This window comes from Pristiophorus japonicus, chromosome 8, assembly GCF_044704955.1.
Source record: "Pristiophorus japonicus isolate sPriJap1 chromosome 8, sPriJap1.hap1, whole genome shotgun sequence".
Classification (NCBI taxonomy): domain Eukaryota; kingdom Metazoa; phylum Chordata; class Chondrichthyes; family Pristiophoridae; genus Pristiophorus; species Pristiophorus japonicus.
Genome location: NC_091984.1, coordinates 41,414,773 through 41,438,348, shown reverse-complemented (window position 1 = coordinate 41,438,348; position 23,576 = coordinate 41,414,773). Strand labels below are relative to the sequence as shown.

The following is a 23,576-nucleotide window of genomic DNA, read 5'->3' as shown; positions in this document are numbered from 1 at the left end:
CACCTTCCATAAATTTCATAAAGTTCAGTTCATCCAAAACTGTGTTGCCCATGTACTACCCTGCACCAAATCATGCTCACCAATCATCCTTACTGACCTACATTGGTTCTAGTCCCCCAATAAATCGAATTTATAATTCTCATTGTCGCAGTGAAATCGTTTCATGGCCTTGCCCCGTCCTCTCTCTGTAACGTCCTCCAACCCTCTGACTCTGGCCTCTTGTGCATCTCACAATCCCTTTGACCCACCATTGGCAGCTGTCTCTTCAGCCATCTAAGCCCCAAGCTCTGTAATTTCCTCCCTAACTTCTCCTCCTTTAAGACCTTCCTTAAAACCACACACTTCCTAATATCTCCTGCTCCTTTGGGTTGGTGTCAATTTGTGATATAACTATTTGTACTGCATTTTTTTTGACAGACTCCGCCCTCCTCCCGACCCGAATCATTCCAGGCGCATGGTGCCAAGAAGCAGGATCTGAGGTTCTGACTCTCTCCTCCCCCACCCCGGCTGACCTGGGGCCGAGAGCAGCCGGCAGGGCCTCCCCCCACCTGTCACCGAGCAGCTGGCGCCGCCACCCCCTAGAGCGGCCAGACAAGAGCGGTGGTCCTGGGGGGGAAGAGACGGGGCTGGGGGGGGAAAGAGACGGGGCTGGGGGGGGAAAGAGACGGGGCTGGGGGGGGGAATAGACGGGGCTGGGGGGGGGAATAGACGGGGCTGGGGGGGGGAATAGACGGGGCTGGGGGGGGGAATAGACGGGGCTGGGGGGGGGAATAGACGGGGCTGGGGGGGGGAATAGACGGGGCTGGGGGGGGGGGAAGAGACGGGGCTGGGGGGGGGGGAAGAGACGGGGCTGGGGGGGGGGGAAGAGACGGGGCTGGGGGGGGGGGAAGAGACAGGGCTGGGGGGGGAAAGAGCCGGGGCTGGGGGGGGGAAGATACGGGGCTGGGGGGGGGAAGAGACGGGGCTGGGGGGGGGAATAGACGGGGCTGGGGGGGGGAAGAGACGGGGCTGGGGGGGGGGGGGGGAAGAGACGGGGCTGGGGGGGGGGGGAAGAGACGGGGCTGGGGGGGGGGAAGAGACGGGGCTGGGGGGGGGGAAGAGACGGGGCTGGGGGGGGGAAGAGACGGGGCTGGGGGGGGGAAGAGACGGGGCTGGGGGGGGGAAGAGACGGGGCTGGGGGGGGGAAGAGACGGGGCTGGGGGGGGAAGAGACGGGGCTGGGGGGGGGAAGAGACGGGGCTGGGGGGGAAGAGACGGGGCTGGGAGGGGGAGAGGGGCTGGGGGGTGGAGAAAGAGGGGCTGGAGGGGGAGAGAGAGGGTCTGGGGGGGGGGGAGGGTCTGGGGGAGGGGAAAGAGAGGGTCTGGGGGAGGGGAAAGAGAGGGTCTGGGGGGGAAAGAGAGGGTCTGGGGGGGGGGAAGAAACAGGATCTGGGGGGGGAGAGAGAGAGAGGGTCTGGGGGGGGGGAGAGAGAGAGGGTCTGGGGGGGGGGGGAGAGAGAGAGAGGGTCTGGGGGGGGAAGAGAGAGTGGGTCTGGGGGGGAGGAGAGAGTGGGTCTGGGGGGGAGGAGAGAGAGGGTCTGGGGGGGAGGAGAGAGAGGGTATGGGGGGGGGGGGGAGGAGAAAGAGGGTCGGGGGGGGAGGAGAAAGAGGGTCGGGGGGGGAGAAAGAGGGTCTGGGGGGGAGAAAGAGGGTCTGGGGGGGAGAAAGAAAGAGGGTCTGGGGGAGAGAAAGAGGGTCTGGGGGAGAGTAGGAGGGTCTGGGTGAGTGAAAGAGGGTCGGGGGAGAGAAAGAGGGTCGGGGGAGAGAAAGAGGGTCGGGGGAGAGAAAGAGGGTCGGGGGAGAGAAAGAGGGTCGGGGGAGAGAAAGAGGGTCGGGGGAGAGAAAGAGGGTCGGGGGAGTGAAAGAGGGTCGGGGGAGTGAAAGAGGGTCTGGGGGGGAGAAAGAGGGTCTGGGGGGGAGAAAGAGGGTCTGGGGGGGAGAAAGAAGGTCTGGGGGGGGGAGAAATAGGTTCTGGGGGGGTAGAAAGAGGGTCTGGGGGGGAGAAAGAGGGTCTGGGGGGGAGAAAGAGGGCCTGGGGGGGGGGGAGAAAGAGGGTCTGGGGGGGGGGGGAGAAAGAGGGTCGGGGGGGGGAGAAAGAGGGTCTGGGGGGGGGGGAGAAAGAGGGTCTGGGGGGGGGGAGAAAGAGGGTCTGGGGGGGAGAAAGAGGGTCTGGGGGGGAAGAAAGAGGATCTGGGGGGGGAGAAAGAGGGTCTGGGGGGGGAGAAAGAGGGTCTGGGGGGGAGAAAGAGGGTCTGGGGGGGAGAAAGAGGGTCTGGGGGGGGGAGAAAGAGGGTCTGGGGGGGAGAAAGAGGGTCTGGGGGGGAGAAAGAGGGTCTGGGGGGGAGAAAGAGGGTCTGGGGGGGAGAAAGAGGGTCTGGGGGGGGAGAAAGAGGGTCTGGGGGGGGAGAAAGAGGGTCTGGGGGGGAGAAAGAGGGTCTGGGGGGGAGAAAGAGGGTCTGGGGGGGAGAAAGAGGGTCTGGGGGGGAGAAAGAGGGTCTGGGGGGGAGAAAGAGGGTCTGGGGGGGAGAAAGAGGGTCTGGGGGGGGAGAAAGAGGGTCGGGGGGAGAAAGAGGGTCTGGGGGGGGGGGGGAGAAAGAGGGTCTGGGGGGGGAGAAGAGAAAGGGTCGGGGTGGGGGGAAGAGAGAGGGTCGGGGGGGGGGGAAGAGAGGTTCTGGAGGGGGCGGGGAGAGAGATGGTCGGCGGGGGGGAGGGGGGAGAGAAAGGGGCTGAGAGGGGGCGAGGGGGAGGAGAGAGGGACTGGGGGGGCGAAGAGAGTGGGGCTTGCGGGGGGGGGAAGAGAAAGAGGCTGGCGGGAGGGTCAAGAGAGAGAGGCTGGGGAGGAAGAGAGCGGGAGGCTGGGGGGGGGGGAAAGAGAGCGAGAGGCTGGGGGGGAGGGAGGGAGGGAGGGAGGGAGAGAGAGAGAGAGAGAGAGAGAGAGAGAGAGAGAGAGAGGGGCTCGGGGAGGGTGGGCGGGGAATAGAGAGCGAGAGGCTGGGGGGGAGAGAGGGAGAGAGAGAGAGAGAGGCTGAGGGGGAGAGAGAGGATGGCGCATGTTGGCCATTTTTGCAGTACAAATAAGCACGTCCGTCAATTTATGTGTGGTTACGCTTCTGGAACATTTTTCTACATTAAAGGCATTATATATGTGCAAGTTGTTGACATACAGCTCCATAACTTATTGTTCCTCCCGGCGGCACGGGGCCGCGGCCGCGCACCGAGGCCCAATGTCTTGGTCCCTAGCAACGGGAAGCGGGCAGCTGGCGGGCGGGCTGAGGCCTGGATTCACTCCCAGTCCGTGTGGCGGCTCTGATGGACATGCCGCCCATACAGAGGTGCCTGCAGTGCACAAATACAGACAGAACCTCAACCATGGCACAGAGCAGGTCTCAAAGAGGGCAATGCTTCAAAGGCAGACGAAAAGAGCAATTGTTGTATCAAAGTGAGGAGGCGGAGCGGGACGTTGGTGAGGCCTACAAGAGGCCAGCTGATGCAGCTGCAGCGGGGAGGCAACAAAGTAGAACGAAATCGAAAGGTGACGTCACAGCCAAACGGTTAAGTAATTGGCTGGTGATTGGTAAGTAGTTTTTCTTTTTCTTTTCTATATCAGTAAGTAACCTTTAGCATTGTTGTTGCCAATTTTAGTTTATCTAAGGGTTAAGTCATGGCAGGACAGCTCGGACTGCTTCCGGTGTCCCTGACGACTACGTGTGCAGGAAGTGCATCCGCCTGCACCTCCTGACAGACTGCATTGCGGCACTGGAGCTGCGGGTGGATGAACTCTGGAGCAGCCACGATGCTGAGAATTATGTGAATAGCACGTTTAGTGAGTTGGTCTTACCGCAGGTAGAGGGTACACAGCAAGATAGGGAATGGATGACCAACAGGAAGAGCAGTGCAAGGAAGGTAGTGCAGGGGTCCCCTGCGGTCATCCCCCTGCAAAACAGATACACCGTTTTGGGTACTGTTGAGGGGGATGACTCATCAGGGGAGGGCAGCAGCAGCCAAGTTCACGGCATCATGGGTGGCTCTGCTGCACTGGTGGGCAGGAAAAAGAGTGGGAAAGCTATAGTGATAGGGGATTCAATGGTAAGGGGAATAAATAGACGTTTCTACGGCCGCAACTGAGACTCCAAGATGGTATGCTGCCTCCCTGGTGCAAGGGTCAAGGATGTCTCGGAGCGGGTGCAGGGCATTCCGAAAAGGGAGGGTGAACAGCCAGTTGTCGTGGTGCATATAGGTGCCAATGATAGAGGTAAAGAATGGGATGAGGTCCTACAAGATGAATTTAGAGAGCTAGGAGCTAAATTAAAAAGTAGGACCTCAAAAGTAGTAAGCTCAGGATTGCTACCAGTGCCACGTGCTAGACAGAGTAGGAATCGCAGGATAGCTCAGATGAATATGTGGCTTGAGGAGTGGTGCACAAGGGAGGGATTTAAATTTCTGGGACATTGGAACTGGTTCTGGGGGAGGTGGGACCAGTACAAACCGGACGGTCTGCACCTGGGCAGGACCGGAACCAATGCCCTAGGGGGAGTGTTTGCTAATGCTGTTGGGGAGGAGTTAAACTAATATGGCAGGAGGATGGGAACCTATGGAGGGAGACAGAGGGAAGTAGAATGGGGGCAGAAGCAAAAGATAGAAAGAAGAAAGATAAAAGTGGAGGGCAGAGAAACCTTAGGCAAAAAGCAAAAAGGGCTACATTGCACCAAAATTCTAAAAGGGCAAAGTGTGTTAGAAAGACAAGCCTGAAGACTCTGTCTCAATGCGAGGAGTATTCAAAATAAGGTGGACGAATTAACTGCGCAGATAACAGTTAACAGATACGATGTGATTGGCATCACGGAGACATGTCTACAGGGTGACGAAGGCTGGGAACTCAACATCCAGAGGTATTCAACATTTAGGAAGGATAGACAGAAAGGAAAAGGAGGTGGGTGGAATTGCTGGTTAAAGAGGAAATTAATGCAATAGTAAGAAAGGACATTAAGCTTGGATGATGTGGAATCGGTATGGGTGGAGCAACGGAATACCAAGGAGCAGAAAACGCTAGTGGGAATTGTGTACAGACCACCAAACAGTAGTAGTAAGGTTGGGGACAGCATCAAACAAGAAATTAGGGATGCATGCAACAAAGGTACAGCAGTTATCATGGGTGACTTTAATCTACACATTGATTGGGCTAACCAAACTGGTAGCAATGCGGTGGAGGAGCATTTCCTGGAGTGTATCAGGGATGTATTAGGCATCAACAACTCACTGCGGCAGGGAATTCCACAGGTTAACAACTTGCTGAGTGAAGAAGTTTCTTCTCATCTCAGCCCTCAATGTCCTACCCCTTATCCTAAGATTGTGTCACCTGGTTCTGGACTTCCCCAACATCGGGAACATTCTACCCGCATCTAACCTGTCCCGTCCCGTCAGAATCTTGTATGTTTCTGTGAGATCCCCTCTCATCCTTCTAAAATCCAATGTATAAAGGCCCAGTTGATCCAGTCACTCCTCATATGTCAGTCCAGTCATCCCGAGAATCAGTCTGGTGAACCTTCGCTGAACTCCCTCAATAGCAACAATGTCCTTCCTCAGATTAGGAAACCAAAACTGAACACAAAATTCCAGGTGAGGCCTCACCAAGGCCCTGTACAACTGCAGTAAGACCTCCCTGCTCCTATACTCAAATCCCCTAGCTATGAAGGCCAACATACCATTTGCCTTCTTCACCACCTGCTGTACCTGTATGCCAACTTTCAATGACCGATGAACCATGACACCCAGGTCTCGTTGCACCTCCCCTTTTCCTAATCTGCCGCCATTCAGATAATATTCTGTCTTCGCGTTTTTGCCCCCAAAGTGGATAACCTCACATTTATCCACATTATACTGCATCTGCCATGCATTTGCCCACTCACCTAATCTGTCCAAGTCACCCTGCAGCCTCCTAGCGTCCTCCTCATAGCTCACACTGCCACCCAGTTTAGTGTCATCTGCAAACTTGGAGATATTCCACTCAATTCCTTCATCCAAATCATTGATGTATATTGTAAAGAGCTGGGGTCCCAGCATTGAGCCCTGCGGCACTCCACTAGTCACTGTCTGCCATTTTGATAAGGACCCGTTTATCCCGACTCTCTGCTTCCTGTTTGCCAACCAGTTTTCTGTCCACGTCAGTATATTATCCCCAATACCTTGTGCTTTGATTTTGCACACCAATCTCTTGTGTGGGACCTTGTCAAAAGCCTTTTGAAAGTCCAAATACACCACATCCACTGGTTCTCCTTTGTCCAATCGACTAGTTACATCCTCAAAGAATTCCAGAAGATTTGTCAAGCATGATTTCCTCTTCATAAATCCATGCTGACTTGGACCGATCCTGTCACTGCTTTCCAAATGCACTGCTATTTCATCCTTAATAATTGATTCCAACATTTTCCACACTACTGATGTCAGGCTAACCGATCTATGATTACCCGCTTTCTCTCTCCCTCCCTTTTTAAAAAGTGGTGTTACATTAGCTACCCTCCAATCAATAGGAACTGATCCCGAGTCAATAGACTGTTGGAAAATGATCACCAATGCATCCACTATTTCTAGGGCCACTTCCTTAAGTACTCTGGGATGCAGACTATCAGGCCCTGGGGATTTATCAGCCTTCAATCCCATCAATTTCCCTAACACAATTTCCTGCCTAATAAGGATATCCTTCAATTCCTCCTTCTCACTAGACACTTGGTCCCCGAGTACTTCCAGAAGGTTATTTGTGTCGTCCTTCGTGAAGACAGAACCAAAGTATTTGTTCAACTTGTCTGCCATTTCTTATTTCCCCATTATAAATTCACCTGAATCCGACTGCAAGGGACCTACATTTGTCTTCACTAATCTTTTTCTCTTCACATATCTATAGAAGCTTTTGCAGTCAGTTTTTATGTTCCCGACAAGCTTCTTCTCGTACTCTATTTTCCCCTTCTTACTTAAACCCTTTGTCCTCCTCTGCTGAATTCTAAATTTGTCCCAGTCCTCAGGTTTGTTGCTTTTTCTGGGCAATTTATATGCCTCTTCCTTGGATTTAACACTATCCTTAATTTCCCTTGTTTGCCATGGTTGAGCCACCTTCCCCATTTTATTTTTACTCCAGACAGGGATGTACAATTGCTGAAGTTCATCCATGTGATCTTTAAATGTTTGCCATTGCCTATCCACCGTCAACCCTTTAAGTATCATTTGCTAGTCTATTCTAGCCAATTCATGCCTCAAGCCATCGAAGTTACCTTTCCTTAAGTTCAGGACCCTAGTTTCTGAATTAACTGTGTCACTCTCCATCTTAATAAAGAATTCTACCATGTTATGGTCACTCTTCCCCAAGGGGCCTCGCACAACAAGATTGTTAATTAGTCCTTTCTCATTACACATCACCCAGTCTAGGATATGGGGTATGGAGAGAAAGCAGGAAAGGGGTACTGAGGGAATGATCAGCCATGATCTTATTGAATGGTGGTGCAGGCTCGAAGGGCCGAATGGCCTACTCCTGCACCTATTTTCTATGTTGCTATGTCAACATAAAAATAATATTATAACAAATTCCTTTGCAAAATCTAATACTGGAAATTATTCTCATCGTACATTGACCTAAATACAAAAAATGGAAAATTTTATTGCAGATTTTCGGATAGAAGCATAGTCAGCTATCCATCTTACATGTTTGTAAAAATGGAAGAGGAGAATGGTAGATTGACTCGGTAACTGAGACAAGTGTCCTTTGCTGCATTTATTCATCTGTTCGTAAGTGAGCATATCATAAAATAGATAGCATGATGAAGTATATATAACAACTGAAAATGGCATTATATTTAACATGCTTCGAACAAGATATTGTCCAACTGCTGCAAAGTATTTTTTTTACTTAAACTGTATGACTGAAACTATGGTGCAAACAAAAGGTGTAATCTAGTAAAATGGCATTTTGAAATAACAGTAGTTTTTCAGTCAAAGAATCAAACTTTTCAAGAGCTGAATGAGATAAGGGTATTCAGCTCAGCAAGCCTATTCTATCCAACAGATTGCACACAACTTGCAGAAGCACGAGCTCTTGCAAACTTATTTCATCTTCTGAGAGAAATGAATAACCACAGGTAGAATTTTCAACAGTAAGCCATGAGGTATCATTCCAGCATTATTATTCACTCATACTCTGTTGTATTCTACAGATCATTGTTCTTATGGTGCCAACGAGGCCCAGGTTAGATTATATCAAATCTCTCTTATGTAAGAACACTGGGGCCAAATTTGGTGGATGTTGCGCCCGCAGCCGCCGAGGTTCTGCCAGAAATGTAGTTTTTTTGGCCAATTCCTCCGGAACCGCCCATTTGCCGTCCACGTTCCGCCCGGCGGGAGATTGGTCACGTAGGTTCCGTCGGCGCCACATCCTGCCGCCCGCCCATGCCGGAGGATGGAAATCCGACATTTTCCTCAGGGATGATGGACTCAGATCGACCTGCCGCCTGCCAGAAGGACCGCTGGCAAAAAGCAAGTGTGAGCTGGCTATGAGTCGGGCGGCAGGGAGAATGGCTCAGATTGCTGCAGCGCTGCACATCACAGGTAGCATGCAGATGCTGCAGCATTATCAGTGACACTGTTAGAAAAAACTTTGCTGGATGGTGTTCTATTTTATTGATAATGCTTTTGTTTAAGTGGTATCTGATAAAAAGCAACTAAAATGTGTGCAAGCTCATGGTAACCATTTTTTTTCACCTTGCTGAAACACTCATTGAAAACCACAATGGCCATGGCCAAATAATGCTCAATAACAGAAAAGTATGCAACATGTCACATTTTGGAAAGCTAAGCTCATTAATTAATTCTGTGACACAGTCATTCTAAGAGTTCTCAGAGAAGAACATAGAAGATCAGAGGCACAGACTTGCAAGCCTGAGACAGCTGCCGACTCTCACAGCATTTGTATGAGGGGGAAAGGGTACAAAGTTACAGCTATTCGACTTTGGGGGCAGCACTAGTACAGAGGACTCTGAGGAAGGACTACGGTCAACAGAACACAGCAAGAGACAAGCGCCGTGGTGACTTAGTGGCCTATGGTTGAGGTTTCAATTAAGAGACTGTCACGATCACTTTGTTAAGTATTATTTCTTTGTACTGCAAGAAAACTACTTCATAAAATCTGTTCTGCTTAATCACAAAATATCTGTACCCAGCGTACTTTATTGTGGTCACGGACATAAGTCTATTCTGAGAGGTGTAATAAATCTGACAGATCGAATAAACCTCACAGCACATAAAGAGTAATGTGATGGACCTTAACCCACAAAGAAAGAGTTCAGATATGTTACTCCATATGACTCCGTTGAAGGGAAGGTGTGGTAGAGGAAGCGGCAATGAATAGCGAAAGATGGTAAAGGCTCGATGGAGATGCCCTCCAAGAGTTTTGAGACCATTTAATGCGGGACATATTGTGACTGCGCAGATGGTATGGGATTATATCAGGGTAAATAGGCGAAAGTTAGAGGATGTAAAGATATGGCACGTTGCTGCAACTGATAGTTAGAAGAGCATTACTTGAGGTATGGAAGATGAGAAAATACATTTAATGGAATGCAATGTAACTGATTAACATGTCATCTCAAGGGTGGCACTCCACCATGTTTGGTCTTGCAAAAAGTGGGTTGAAGCGCAAGCCTTAAGGTCTGCCCTGCAAGTAGTTCCAGTGAGTGTCATTGAATGGCAGCCTTCCTGCATTGGTGACCCTTCCTTGTGTCGCGATGGCCTGATGACAGGACCCATTATACAGTGCAATCATATATGGATGGCAAGATAGTAGTGATAAAGCTGATTACCTGAGGGACAGATGTGTGTTGCTCACAAGGAACCACACATGACGTCAAAATGAGACACTGACCAGGAGAGAGTGAACAATGTTTACAAGTGCAGAATTACAAAGGTGACATAACTTTATAACATTTCCACCACCAACACCACCCCTCTACGCACCACCACCACCTCTCTTCCCCCCACCCACCTCCTTGAAGTGAGGCCCATGCTCCTCTCCTTCGCCCTGCCTTCACCACAGCATCCAGCTTCCCTGCCCCTCACTGCCTCTGCTTGACGAGGTTGTGCAGGAGGGCAGCCAAATCTCTGCAGACGTGTGCATCTTGGCGAGAAGTAGGGAGCGTGACGGAAGGCCCTGTACCTACTCCTGTTCCTCCGGATCTGTCTTGAGGGTGTGGTGTCAGGGGCTTGCACGACATACCCAGAAGCCATCGCTTGCCTCATCGCCTCAACAGCCATTTAGGATCGAGATGAGGAGAAACTTCTTCATTCAGAGAATTGTGAACCTGTGGAATTCTCTACCACAGAAAGTTGTTGAGGTCAGTTCGTTAGATCTATTCAAAAGGGAGTTAGATATGACCCTTACGGCTAAAGTGATCAAGGGGTATGGAGAGAAAGCAGGAAAGGGGTACTGAGGGAATGATCAGCCATGATCTTATTGAATGGTGGTGCAGGCTCGAAGGGCCGAATGGCCTACTCCTGCACCTATTTTCTATGTTGCTATGTAACAGACTCGGTTGTGCGCTCCAACACACTAATAAGCCAGTCCATCCAGTCATCATGGTACTGAGTGAAGGTCACGAAGCTGTCAGCTATCCTAGCCATGGTCTAGAGCATATTGCGACCGATGTCCACATTCATCGTGGAGAGCTGGACCATCTCCTGAATAGCAGAGAGCCGTACTGCACCCTCAGCTGATTGCTCGGTCTTGGTGGGTTCAGGGGCCTTGGTTGCCTTTGCGCCACGGCCTTTCTTGTGTGGAGTTCGTTTCAAATCCCATTAACTCGGAGCCCGACGCCGAGGTTCTCCGGACAGTTGGCACACATGGCAGGAAACTGATGTCATCCTCTTCCAGCTCCTCGAGCACAAGGGGCTTAAACACGGGGCCTCCTCTCTCTCGTCTTCTTCGTGGCTCTCAGTGGCGGAGTTGGGAGCGGTGGATATGAGTGATCTGGGGGGTGGGTGGATGAAGGAGCCGCTGTCTTGGGCTGGGGACAAAGTTGGAGTGGGAGACGTTGGGGTCTGATGGTTCCTTTGAATGCCAGAGGTGAATGGTGTGCAGTGATCTGTGTTGTCTGACTCATCATCTGCAAGTAGAGGACAACATTTCAGTCCGCGGGGCAGGGGGGGTGGGGGGGTGCTAATATGTGAGCCATGCCATCTCACATTGTGCCAGCAAGTAGTTCCATCTCTACATAGGCACACCAATGATGGCTGACAAAGTGTGCGTAAAACCATGATTGACTTACCATTGCATGACCTTTCATGCCATGAGCGTTGTTCACATTGGAGATTAGTATAACCTTACCATACTGTAGCACTGGATCTGCATCACCCTTTGTGATTGTACGGCGGCGGTCACCTACCAATGCCAACGCATGCTCCTCCAGGTTGCTTAATTCTATGACTTCTGCTGAGCCCCCTCCCGAGGCACTCAGGCTGCCTTGGATGCCTTTTTCTTCTGCACAAAGGAACGTTGCAGCCTTTAGCCCCTTTGCTGATGCCCCCCACACACACTCCCACATATCTGGCCCAGAACCTTTTTGAAGTTGGACAGGAGGGGTGCAGTAAATTTGTACTCACTCTTGCTGAAACCACCAAATCATTCCAACGTTTCTTGCATTGATCCCCATCCCGCACAATGTTGCCCATTGAGGACACGGCCTCACCAATCTCCCTCAAATGTGTCTGTATTGGGGTAGTGGAGGCTTTCCACGACCATCCCGGATGAGGTCTTTATACCTGTGCTCCACCACCGATAATAGCTCCTCCAATTCCTCTTCATTAAACCAGGAAGCTCTGGGCTTGGTTTTGATGGTCTTCATTGAAGCTTTTTACCACTCATCCTCAATGATTAAAGGAATGGCTGCTGAAGACTTTTTGGTTCTCAATTTACAGCACTCACCCCTCTCCAACTCGTAGGTGCAGGAGAGTGTTGTGCTTTTAAGCGCATGAGCAGATATCCCATAAGCCTCAAACGTAGCAAAACTGACGTCAGGTGGGTGAAAAAACTGCAAAGAAAAGCCACAAATCTCGCGCATGCGTGTTGCAGGGCCTCCGAAGTTCTCCAATGCGAGAGGTCTGCACCTGCCGCCCACTGATGCCACCGTCCGCTCTGCCCGCCGACTCCCGCTGCCGCCCACACAACCTCGCCGAAAATGGCTCCCGAAGGGACCCGACGGCAGCGGGTGCCAAAAAGGTAGGTGCCGCCCGGGGACCGCCGAAAAATGGGCAGGCTTTCCCGGACATCAATTTCTGGGCCACTGTATATGAATCCCCTGAAACTACAAGTTACTTTCCAATTTGATGGTTTGTCCAAGATGGGTTGGAAAGGTTACAAATAGCATCTTTATAAGAATAAGAAACACTCATTTAATATCATTTCAATATTTATACAATCAACTGTTTGCATGAGAATCACTTTCAATAAAATGCAAGTACAAAACTGCAGCAAAAAATAAATTGGCATGTCTGCAACTCTTTCTGTAAACAATGCATTGGACAAGTGAAAATCAACAACTCCATTATGATGCGACCCCAGTATGGTCACTGAGGTGGGGGCGCAGTAAAAATATCAACCCACTCTGCTATATTGTAAGGGGTGCAGTTGATATTTCTTTCATACACAACACTCATTACGGTATCGGGTGTATAAAAGTATTTGACATTCTGAATTGTTTCGATAAGGTCATGTAACTGAATTTAACACACAGATTAAGTGCTCAATTTTCTCCAATTATCTGTGCTGTTTTTTTGGCTTGCACTGTTTTTTTTGGAGTAACTTAAAATTTTCAAGTTTTCCCAAAGTTTCTGCGCTAGCCGTAATTCACTTAGGTAGGATTTTTTTAGGCTACGATTTTTTTTTACCTCATTGGGGGCGTAAGCTGCCAATTCTGGCCATTTACGCAAGTATGGCCAGCTCTGAATTGCTCCAATTTTTCTTAGAACGGTGTATTTGACCACTCTGGAAAAACCTTCCGGACAGTTAACAAAATTGGCGCTGGTAAGAGAATCAGCACAGCAGCTGTAGTTCCATGGCCGGAGCAACAGCAGAGAGGGAGAGAGAGGGGAAGAGGAGAGGGGCGGGGGGAGAGAGAAGGGGGGGGGTGGAAAGAGAGGAGAAGAGAAGGGGGGGTGGGGAAAAGAGGAGGGGAGAGGGAGAGAGAGAGAGAGAAAGGAGAGGGGCAGGGGAGGGAGATGAGGGTTGGGGGGTGAGGGGGGGAGAGAGATGAGGGGGGGAGGGAGATGGTGGGGAGGGAGATGAGGGGGGAGGGAGATGAGGGGAGAGGAAGATGAGGGGGGGAGGGAGATAAGGAGAGAGGAGGGGGAGAGGAGAGAGGAGGGGGAGAGGAGAGAGGAGGAGGGGGAGAGAGGGGGGGAGAGGAGGGAGGGAAGAGGAGGGGGAAGAGGAGTGTGGAGAAGAGGAGGGGATAAGGGGGGGAAAGAAGGGGGGGGAAGAGGGTGGGAGGGGGGAAGAGGATGGGAGGGGGGAAGAGGAGGAAGGGGGGAAGAGGAGGGAGGGGGGAAGGATGGTGGGGGAAGAGGAGGGGATAGGGGGGGAAGAGGAGGGAGGGGGGAAGAGGAGGGAGGGGGGAAGAGGAGGGAGGGGGGAAGAGGAGGGAGGGGGGGGAAAGAGGACGGAGGGGGGGGAAAGAGGACGGAGGGGGGGGAAAGAGGACGGAGGGGGGGGAAGAGGACGGAGGGGGGGGAAGAGGACGGAGGGGGGGGGAAGAGGACGGAGGGAGGGGGGAAGAGGACGGAGGGGGGGGGAAAGAGGACGGAGGGGGGGGGGGAAAGAGGACGGAGGGGGGGGGGAAAGAGGACGGAGGGGGGGGGGAAAGAGGACGGAGGGGGGGGGGAAGAGGACGGAGGGGGGGAGGAAGAGGACGGAGGGGGGGGAAGAGGACGGAGGGGGGGGAAGAGGACGGAGGGGGGGGAAGAGGACGGAGGGGGGGGAAGAGGACGGAGGGGGGGAAGAGGACGGAGGGGGGGAAGAGGAGGGGGGGGAAGAGGAGGGGGGGGAGAGGAGGGGGGGGAAGAGGAGGGAGGGGGGGGGAAGAGGAGGCAGGGGGGGAAGAGGAGGCAGGGGGGGAAGAGGAGGCAGGGGGGGAAGAGGAGGCAGGGGGGAAGAGGAGGCAGGGGGGGGAAGAGGAGGCAGGGGGGGGGAAGAGGAGGCGGGGGGGGAAGAGGAGGCGGGGGGGGAAGAGGAAGCGGGGGGGGAAGAGGAGGCGGGGGGGGAAGAGGAGGCAGGGGGGGGGCAGAGAGGAGAGAGGGAGGGGGAAAGAGGAGAGAGGCATTTCAGCCAGGGTTAGGAGCGGCACCTGGCACCAGGAGGGGAGGGAGGCCTTTCGGCCAGGGTTAAGCGCAGCACCGGGCACCAGGGGTGGGAATAAACTTTTGGCATAAACTCTAATAATTTAATGCTGGTAAGCTGCTGCAATGTGCAAGGTGCTTGTGCAGGTTACTGTGAGATGGCCAGATTGTGTTGTGTGTTTCACTTTCCAGCCTCAGGCCGCAATGTGTCTCTTGTGACCCCGGCAACCCGATTCTTTGTGCGGAGATCTTGGGCTCCATCTCCAAAGCTAAAGGACAAGCTATGCTGCGCCAAAATCAACAATTCAAATGGGGAAAGTTGGATGATTTTTTTTTTGCCGTAGTTGGGCTCCCAAAAAACGGACGTAACTCTTCAAAGTATGCCAAAAATGGGCATTGGAGAAAATTGAGCCCAATTAACTCAAATTATATCTTAGTACAGTATATACTGCTTAGCAAGTGGAAACTGATTTTCACCCTACCACCTTGCCCTCATAGTGCTGCATTGCATCTGGTACCAAAAAATTCATCGGAAGCAACCTTAAATGTAAAGCCAGGATTCGCCACTGAAACTCACCTTGAGTGGGGGCTTTCTTGGATGCCACCAGTGAAAAGTAATCGCTGGTAGCAAAGCTAACTAATTCCTGATAACATTATTTGTTACTGGGCTCTCTATTTTCGGTCTGGCATTAGCCTCTACTTTCACATAGAAATATAGAACATGGAAAATAGGTGCAGGAGTAGGCCATTCGGCCCTTCGAGCCTGCACCACCATTCAATGAGTTCATGGCTGAACATGCAACTTCAGTATCCCATTCCTGCTTTCTCGCCATACCCCTTGATCCCCCTAGTAGTAAGGACTACATCCAACTCCTTTTTGAATATATTTAGTGAATTGGCCTCAACAACTTTCTGTGGTAGAGAATTCCACAGGTTCACCACTCTCTGGGTGAAGAAGTTTCTCCTCATCTCGGTCCTAAATGGCTTACCCCTTATCCTTAGACTGTGAACCCTGGTTCTGGACTTCCCCAACATTGGGAACATTCTTCCTGCATCTAACCTGTCTAAACCCCTCAGAATTTTAAACGTTTCTCTGAGATCCCCTCTCATTCTTCTGAACTCCAGTGAATAAAGGCCCAGTTGATCCAGTCTTTCTTGAAAAGTCAGTCCCGTCATCCCGGGAATCAGTCTGGTGAATCTTCGCTGCACTCCCTCAATAGCAAGAATGTCCTTCCTCAACTTAGGAGACCAAAACTGTACACAATACTCCAGAGGTGGTCTCACCAAGGCCCTGTACTACTGTAGTAACATCTCCCTGCCCCTGTACTCAAATCCCCTCGCTATGAAGGCCAACATGCCATTTGCTTTATTAACCGCCTGCTGTACCTGCATGCCAACCTTCAATTACTGATGTACCATGATACCCAGGTCTCGTTGCACCTCCCCTTTTCCTAATCTGTTACCATTCAGATAATAGTCTGTCTCTCTGTTTTTACCACCAAAGTGGATAACCTCACATTTATCCACATTATACTTCATCTGCCATGCATTTGCCCACTCACCTAACCTATCCAAGTCACTCTGCAGCCTCATAGCATTCTCCTCGCAGCTCACACCGCCACCCAACTTAGTGTCATCTGCAAATTTGGAGATACTACATTTAATCCCCTTGTCTAAATCATTAATGTACAATGTAAACAGCTGGGGCCCCAGCACAGAACCTTGCGGTACCCCACTAGTCACTGCCATTCTGAAAAGTACCCATTTACTCCTACTCTTTGCTTCCTGTCTGCCAACCAGTTCTCAATCCACATCAGCACACTACTCCCAATCCCATGTGCTTTAACTCTGCACATTAATCTCTTGTGTGGGACCTTGTCGAAAGCCTTCTGAAAGTCCAAATACACCACATCAACTGGTTCTCCCTTGTCCACTCTGCTGGAAACATCCTCAAAAAATTCCAGAAGATTTGTCAAGCATGATTTCCCTTTCACAAATCCATGCTGACTTGGACCGATCATGTCACCTCTTTCCAAATGCGCTGCTATGACATCCTTAATAATTGATTCCATCATTTTACCCACTACCGATGTCAGGCTGACCGGTCTATAATTCCCTGTTTTCTCTCTCCCTCCTTTTTTAAAAAGTGGGGTTACATTGGCTACCCTCCACTCCATAGGAACTGATCCAGAGTCTATGGAATGTTGGAAAATGACTGTCAATGCATCCGCTATTTCCGAGGCCACCTCCTTAAGTACTCTGGGATGCACACCATCAGGCCCTGGGGATTTATTGGCCTTCAATCCCATCAATTTCCCCAACACTATTTCCCGACTAATAAGGATTTCCCTCAGTTCCTCCTTCTTACTAGACCCTCTGACCCCTTTTATATCCGGAAGGTTGTTTGTGTCCTCCTTAGTGAATACCGAACCAAAGTACTTGTTCAATTGGTCTGCCATTTCTTTGTTTCCCGTTATAACTTCCCCTGATTCCTACTGCAGGGGACCTACGTTTGTCTTTACTAACCTTTTTCTCTTTACATATCTATAGAAACTTTTGCAGTCTGTCTTAATGTTCCCTGCAAGCTTCCTCTCGTACTCTATTTTCCCTGCCCTAATCAAACCCTTTGTCCTCCTCTGCTGAGTTCTAAATTTCTCCCAGTCCCCGGGTTCGCTGCTATTTCTGGCCAATTTGCATGCCACTTCCTTGGCTTTAATACTATCCCTGATTTCCCTCGATAGCCACGGTTGAGCCACCTTCCCTTTTTTATTTTTATGCCAGACAGGGATGTACAATTGTTGTAGTTCATCCATGCGGTCTCTAAATGTCTGCCATTGCCCATCCACTGTCAACCCCTTAAGTAACATTCGCCAATCTATCCTAGCCAATTCACGCCTCATACCTTCAAAGTTACTCTTCTTTAAGTTCTGGACCATGGTCTCTGACTTAACTGTTTCATTCTCCATCCTAATGTAGAATTCCACCATATTATGGTCACTCTTCCCCAAGGGGCCTCGCACAACGAGATTGCTAATCACAAAACACTTTTGCCATTGGTGGCCTGTATAAATGTTGTCCAAAAAAAGGGATTTCGGCCTTCAGTTGACAAGATTTTAGGCAGGGTAAATCCAAATTAAAATAACTTCAGTTAGTTGTGTGATAGGAAGGTTGAGCAAGAATGCCTACATAAGAACATAACAAATAGGAACAGGAGTCGACCATTCGGCCCTTCGAGCCTGCTCAACGATTCAATAAGATCACGGCAGATCTTCTACCTCAACTCCACTTTTCTGCACTATCCCCATATTCTTCGATTCCCTTAATACCCAAAAATCTATCGATCTCTGTCTTGAATATACTCAAAGACTGAGCCTCCACAGCATTCTGGGGTAGAGAATTCCAAAGATTCACCACCCTCATTGAAGAAATTTCTCCTCATCTCAGTCCTAAATGGCCAACCCCTTATTCTGAGACACTGATCCCATGTTCTAGACTCCCTAGCCAGGGGAAACATCCTCCCTGCATCTATCCTGTCAAGCCCTGTAAGAATTTTGTATATTTCAATGAGATTACCTCATTCTTCTGAACTCTCGAGAATATATTCAATCTCTCCTTATCGGACAATCCCCCATTCCAAGAATCAGTCTAGAGAACCTTCGTTGCACTCTCTCTATGGCAAGTATATCCTTCCTTAAGTAAGGAGACCAAAATTGTACCACAATACTCCAGGTGTGGTCTTACCGAGATCCAATATAATTGCAGTGAAACATCTTTACTGATACTCAAATTCTCTTGCAATAAAGGCCAACATACCATTTGCTTTCTTAATTGCTTGCTGTACCTGCATGTTAATTTTCAGTGATTTGTGTACAAGGGCACCCAGGTCCCTCTGAACACCAACATTTCCCAATTTCTCACCATTTAAAAATACTCTTGATTTTCTATTTTTCCTATCAAAGTGGATGGGGCCAAAATTGCCCTTTTCTATAAGGCCCGTGGCTGCTGGCCGCCGAGTCTCTGCGGAGGGGCTGCCATTCTAAAAGTTGCCCTTGCTCAGGTTTGGAGCAGTATAGGGGACCATTCTGCCCATTTTCCCTCCTGGTGTGCACCCCTTACCGACCGGCAGCAACACCTTCCCAAAATTGCACTGTGGGGGCGGTTGGTGCCACTAACAGCTTTTGCTGGCGGTACCCTTCGAGTGGCTTGGCGGCGCGGTCACCCTTAAAGGGGAGGTGGCGCTGCCGGCGATAACATGTTTTTTTTTTCCGTCCGACTGCCAGGTCGGGACGACAATTATGGCCGCGAGCCACCTCTTGGGTGCCAGGCCGTTGGCCCGGCTGAAACCCTTTCTGGTGGCCCAGTGTTTGCCACTAAAGTGGCTGCAGAGTTCGCAGCAGCCTTCCTCTTTAACTGATAGGGAGGGAGGTTGTGACGCGCCAGCGAGTTGATGTCATCAGCGCGGCGCTGATGACTTTGAGCATCGGCTACTCCACCCGCCCCCCCCATTTGCATCACACCCGAATTTCTCTGGATTGTCCGCTCCATGCATTGGGGCGGATGGAACCATTCGAAAATAGTAGGTGCGACTCGTTTGGGGCGGTGGACAATTTCGGCCACGATAACTTCACATTTCTCCATATTATATTCCATTTGCCATGTTCTTGTCTTCTCACTTAGCCTCTTTGCATCCTCCTTACAACTTACATTCCCATCTAGCTTTGTATCAACAGCAAACTTGGATATATTACATTCAACTCATTGATTGTTTTTTTGATTATAAAAGGGGTTGATGAGGGAGCAGAAAACAAAGGAAAATTAAGATATTTGATCAAACTCCTCCCCATTATTCACGCAAAATCCCCATGTCACAGAATTCAAAATCAGGGTTCCAAACCTTTTGCTGCAACAGTACCTTGCCCTTTGATTCCAAATGGAGGAACAAAGTCTTTGAGTTTCGACCATCGTTTAAAGGTGTTATCAAGAAACATTGGTGCTGGTTTTGAGAATCTGAAACATAATGCAGAAGAAAAAGTCAAAAGCGCAACAATGATAAAATACTTTCTGATGTGTTCTTTGTATTACTGCAGCACTACTGATACAGGGTATACCAAAATGATTTGTAATGCTACTGATGTTATGACGTATTCCTGTTGCTCACTATTCCAGAATCACTCTGGAGTACAAAGATAAACCCCGGCTTCTATTCTTTACTGCTAACCGTCTTCTTTAACCCCTCTCCCCTGTCTCCTCCACCCTCACATCTGACAACAAGTGTGAAAAGCTCATGGACTTCTTTGTCTCTGAGATTAAGACCATCCAATTAGCTGCCTTTGCCACATCCCTTTCTTCCGCTAGCCCATCGGGCCAAACTTCCTCTAAGGCTCCCCCCAGCCCTAGCCCTAAACTCACATCTTTCTCCAGTTTCTCTCCAATCTCCCTATCTGACCTCTCTGTGCTTATCTTGTCCATTGAGACCCACGTCTTGCTCCCTCAACCCTATTCCCACCAAACTGCTGATCACCCAACTTCCTTTTCTGGCTTCCATGTTAGCTGACATTGTTAACGGTTCTTTCTCCTCAGGTACCAAACCCCTCTCCCTCAAATCTGCCATCATCACCCCTTTCCTCAAAAAAACAACCCTTGACCTTGCAAAGTCCTTGCAAACTAATGGTCCATCTCCAACCTCCCTTTCCTTTCAAAGTCCTTGAACGTGTTGTCGCTCCCCCGCCCCAAATCTGTGCCCATCTTTCCCGCAACTTCATGTTTGAATCCCTCCAATCAGGTTTCCACCCCTACAACAGTCCCGAATGGCTCTCAAAGTCACAAATGACATCCTTGTGACTATGACAAAGGTAAACTATCTCTCCTTGTCCTTTTTGACTTCTTTGCAGCCTTTGACACGGTTGACCACTCCATCCTTCTCCAACACCTCTACACCATCGTCCACCTAGATGGGACTGCATTCGCCTGGTTCCATCCTTATCTATCTAATCATAACCAGAGAATCACCTCCGCCTCTCTACCTCTCTTTCCTCCTTTAAGACGCTCCTTAAAACCTACCTCTTTGACCAAGCCTTTGGTCACCTGCCCTAATTTCTCCTTATGTGGCTCGGTGTCAAATTTTTCATCTTATAATACTCCTGTGAAGGGCCGTGGGATGTTTCACTACGTTAAAGGTGCTTTATAAATACAAGTTGTTGTTGCTGTCTTCAGTCTCAGTGCCAACAGCTGACCCCACCATAAAAAGGTAAAAAAAGGCTTCTGAACCAACAAAATGCAAAATTAATATTGAGTTCAAAATTGGCTGGTGCATTTGCCTACAAAACAACAGTAACGGCACTTCAAAAGTAATTAACCGGTTGCGAAGCACTTTGGGATGTCCCCGGGAAATAAGATGTTATATAAATGCAAGTTTTTTTCTTTATAAACAGTTTATGTTTTCATTTCTGATATAATTTGACCCCCTAATTAGATTCTAGTTTTGTAACACATTACTAATGTCTATGCAATACTTCTAAAGTGACTGAATATAAAACAGGTAAGAGTATTGGTACATTTACACTAGAATTGTAGCATTAGTGCAAAGCAATTTCACTTTGCAGTTTCCTAAGAGAAAGCAGTCTCACTCTGCTTTGGTCTGGAGATTGGGACCCAATTCCAGACTCATGCTACAAAATTTTAGGGTCAGTACGCCCTGTGCAATAATTTAAAGAAAATGGATTTAATGTAACTGCTTTTCAAAAGTTGTCCCATTACAAACCGGAGAAGTTTAGTTCCAAAAATCGAAAGATATAACGCATCCTTTTCCAGTATATCAGCTGGTTATCTAGACAACATTTGTTCCATCTTATTGGGGGCTCTCAAAATGTTATGTTGCATTTCCAAGATACTAAAGTATAAGGCTAGCTCAGTAGCACAGGCAACAGAGTCTCTGTCTCTGTCTCAAAACCAGAGTTGTCCTTGATGAACTGGCTTTTACTTGAGCTTGCTTGCCTTGGTTTATGGGCAGGAGCTAGATACACGGGTGAGACACTGGCACCCGACAATAACATAGGACTTGAAGTTAAAATTGCAGATATTAAACAGGAGTGCGTCACCTTCTGCCCAGATGGTGCTTGAAGTTAATGATGCAAATTCACAAAACTGAACAACGTGCATACATGGAAAAACAGAAACATAGAAAATAGGTGCAGGAGTAGGCCATTCGGCCCTTCGAGCCTGCACCACCATTCAATAAGATCATGGCTGATCATCACCTCAGTACCCATTCCCTGATTTCTCTCCATACCCCTGGATCCCTTTAGCCGTAAGGGTCATATCGAACTCCCTCTTGAATATATCCAATGAACTGGCATCAACAACTCTCTGCAGCAGAGAATTCCACAGGTTAACAATTCTCTGAGTGAAGAAATTTCTCCTCATCTTGGTCCTAAATGGCTTACACCTTATCCTTAGACTGTGTCCCCTGGGTCTGGATTCCCCAACATCGTGAACATTCTTCCTGCATCTAACCTGTCCAGTCCCGTCAGTATTTTATACGCTTCTATGAGATCCCCTCTCATCCTTCTAAACTCCAGTGAATACAGGCCCAGTTGATCCAGTCTCTCCTCATATGTCAGTCCAGCCATCCCTGGAATGAGTCTGGTGAACCTTCGCTGCACTCCCTCAATAGCAAGAACGTCCTTCCTCAGATTAGGAGACCAAAACTGAACACAATATTCCAGGTGAGGCCTCACCAAGGCCCTGTACAACTGCAGTAAGACCTCCTTGCGCCTATACTCAAATCCCCTAGCTATGAAGGCCAACATGCCATTTGCCTTCTTCACCGCCTGCTGTACCTGCATGCCAACTTTCAACGACTGATGTACCATGACACCCAAGTCTCGTTGCACCTCCCCTTTTCCTAACCTGCTGCCATTCAGATAATATTCTGCCTTCATGTTTTTGCCACCAAACATTTATCCACATTATAATGCATCTGCCATGCATTTGCCCACTCACCTATCCTGTCCAAGTCACCCTGCAGCCTCTTAGCATCCTCCTCGCAGCTCACACCGCCACACAGCTTAGTGTCATCTGCAAACTTGGAGATATTACACTCAATTCCTTCATCCAAATCATTGATGTATGTGGTAAATAGCTGGGTTCCCAGTACTGAGCCCTGTGGCACCCTACTAGTCACTGCCTGCCATTCTGAAAAGGACCCGTTTATCCCGACTCTCTGCTTCCTGTCTGCCAACCAGTTCTCTATCCATGTCAATACATTACCCCCAATACCATGTGCTTTAATTTTGCACACCAATCTCTTGTCAAAAGCCTTTTGAAAGTCCAAAGACACCACATCCACTGGTTCTCCCCTGTCCACTCTACTAGTTACATCCTCAAAAAATTCAAGAAGATTTGTCAAGCATGATTTACCTTTCATAAATCCATGCTGACTTGGACCGATCCTGTCACTGCTTTCCAAATGTGCTGCTATTTCATCTTTAATAATTGACTCCAACATTTTCCCCACCACTGATGTCAGGCTAACCGGTCTATAATTCCCTGTTTTCGGTCTCCCTTCTGTCTTAAAAAGTGGTGTTGCATTAGCTACCCTCCAGTCCATAGGAACTGATCCAGAGTCGATAGACTGCTGGAAATTGATCACCAATGCATCCACTATTTCTAGGGCCACTTCCTTAAGTACTCTGGGATGCAGACTATCAGACCCTGGGGATTTATCGGCCTTCAATCCCATCAATTTCCCTAACACAATTTCCTGACTAATAAGGATTTCCTTCAGCTCCTCCTTCTCCCTAGATCCTCTGTCCCCCAAGTATTTCTGGAAGGTTATTTGTGTCTTCCTTCGTGAAGACAGAATCAAAGTATTTGTTCATTTGGTCTGCCATTTCTTTGTTCCCATTATAAATTCACCTGATTCTGACTGGAAGGGACCTACTAATCTTTTTCTCTTCACTTAACTATAGAAGCATTTACAGTCAGTTTTTATGTTCCCAGCAAGTTTCCTCTCATACTCTATTTCCCCCCTCCTAATTAAACCCTTTGTCCTCCTCTGCTGAATTCTAAATTTCTCCCAGTCCTCAGGTTTGCTGCTTTTTCTGGCCAATTTATATGCCTGTTCCTTGGATTTTACACTATCCTTGTTAGCCACAGTTGAGCCACCTTCCCCGT

At 49.3% G+C, this 23,576-nt stretch overlaps 1 protein-coding gene across 13 annotated transcripts in view; it reads right to left on the bottom strand.

Annotated features, from left to right (window-relative positions):
• The window catches only part of st3gal3a (ST3 beta-galactoside alpha-2,3-sialyltransferase 3a), a 739,645-nt gene that overhangs the window by 277,354 nt on the left and 438,715 nt on the right, over positions 1-23,576 (bottom strand). For 9 of the 13 annotated variants that reach the window (XM_070886703.1, XM_070886710.1, XM_070886698.1 and 6 more), the window contains one exon: positions 19,297-19,409. In XM_070886703.1, coding sequence (XP_070742804.1) covers positions 19,297-19,409 — 113 coding nt within the window. The remainder of the gene's footprint in view (positions 1-19,296; positions 19,410-23,576) is intronic. The other 4 variants (XM_070886704.1, XM_070886709.1, XM_070886702.1 and 1 more) reach the window with 1 other exon arrangement.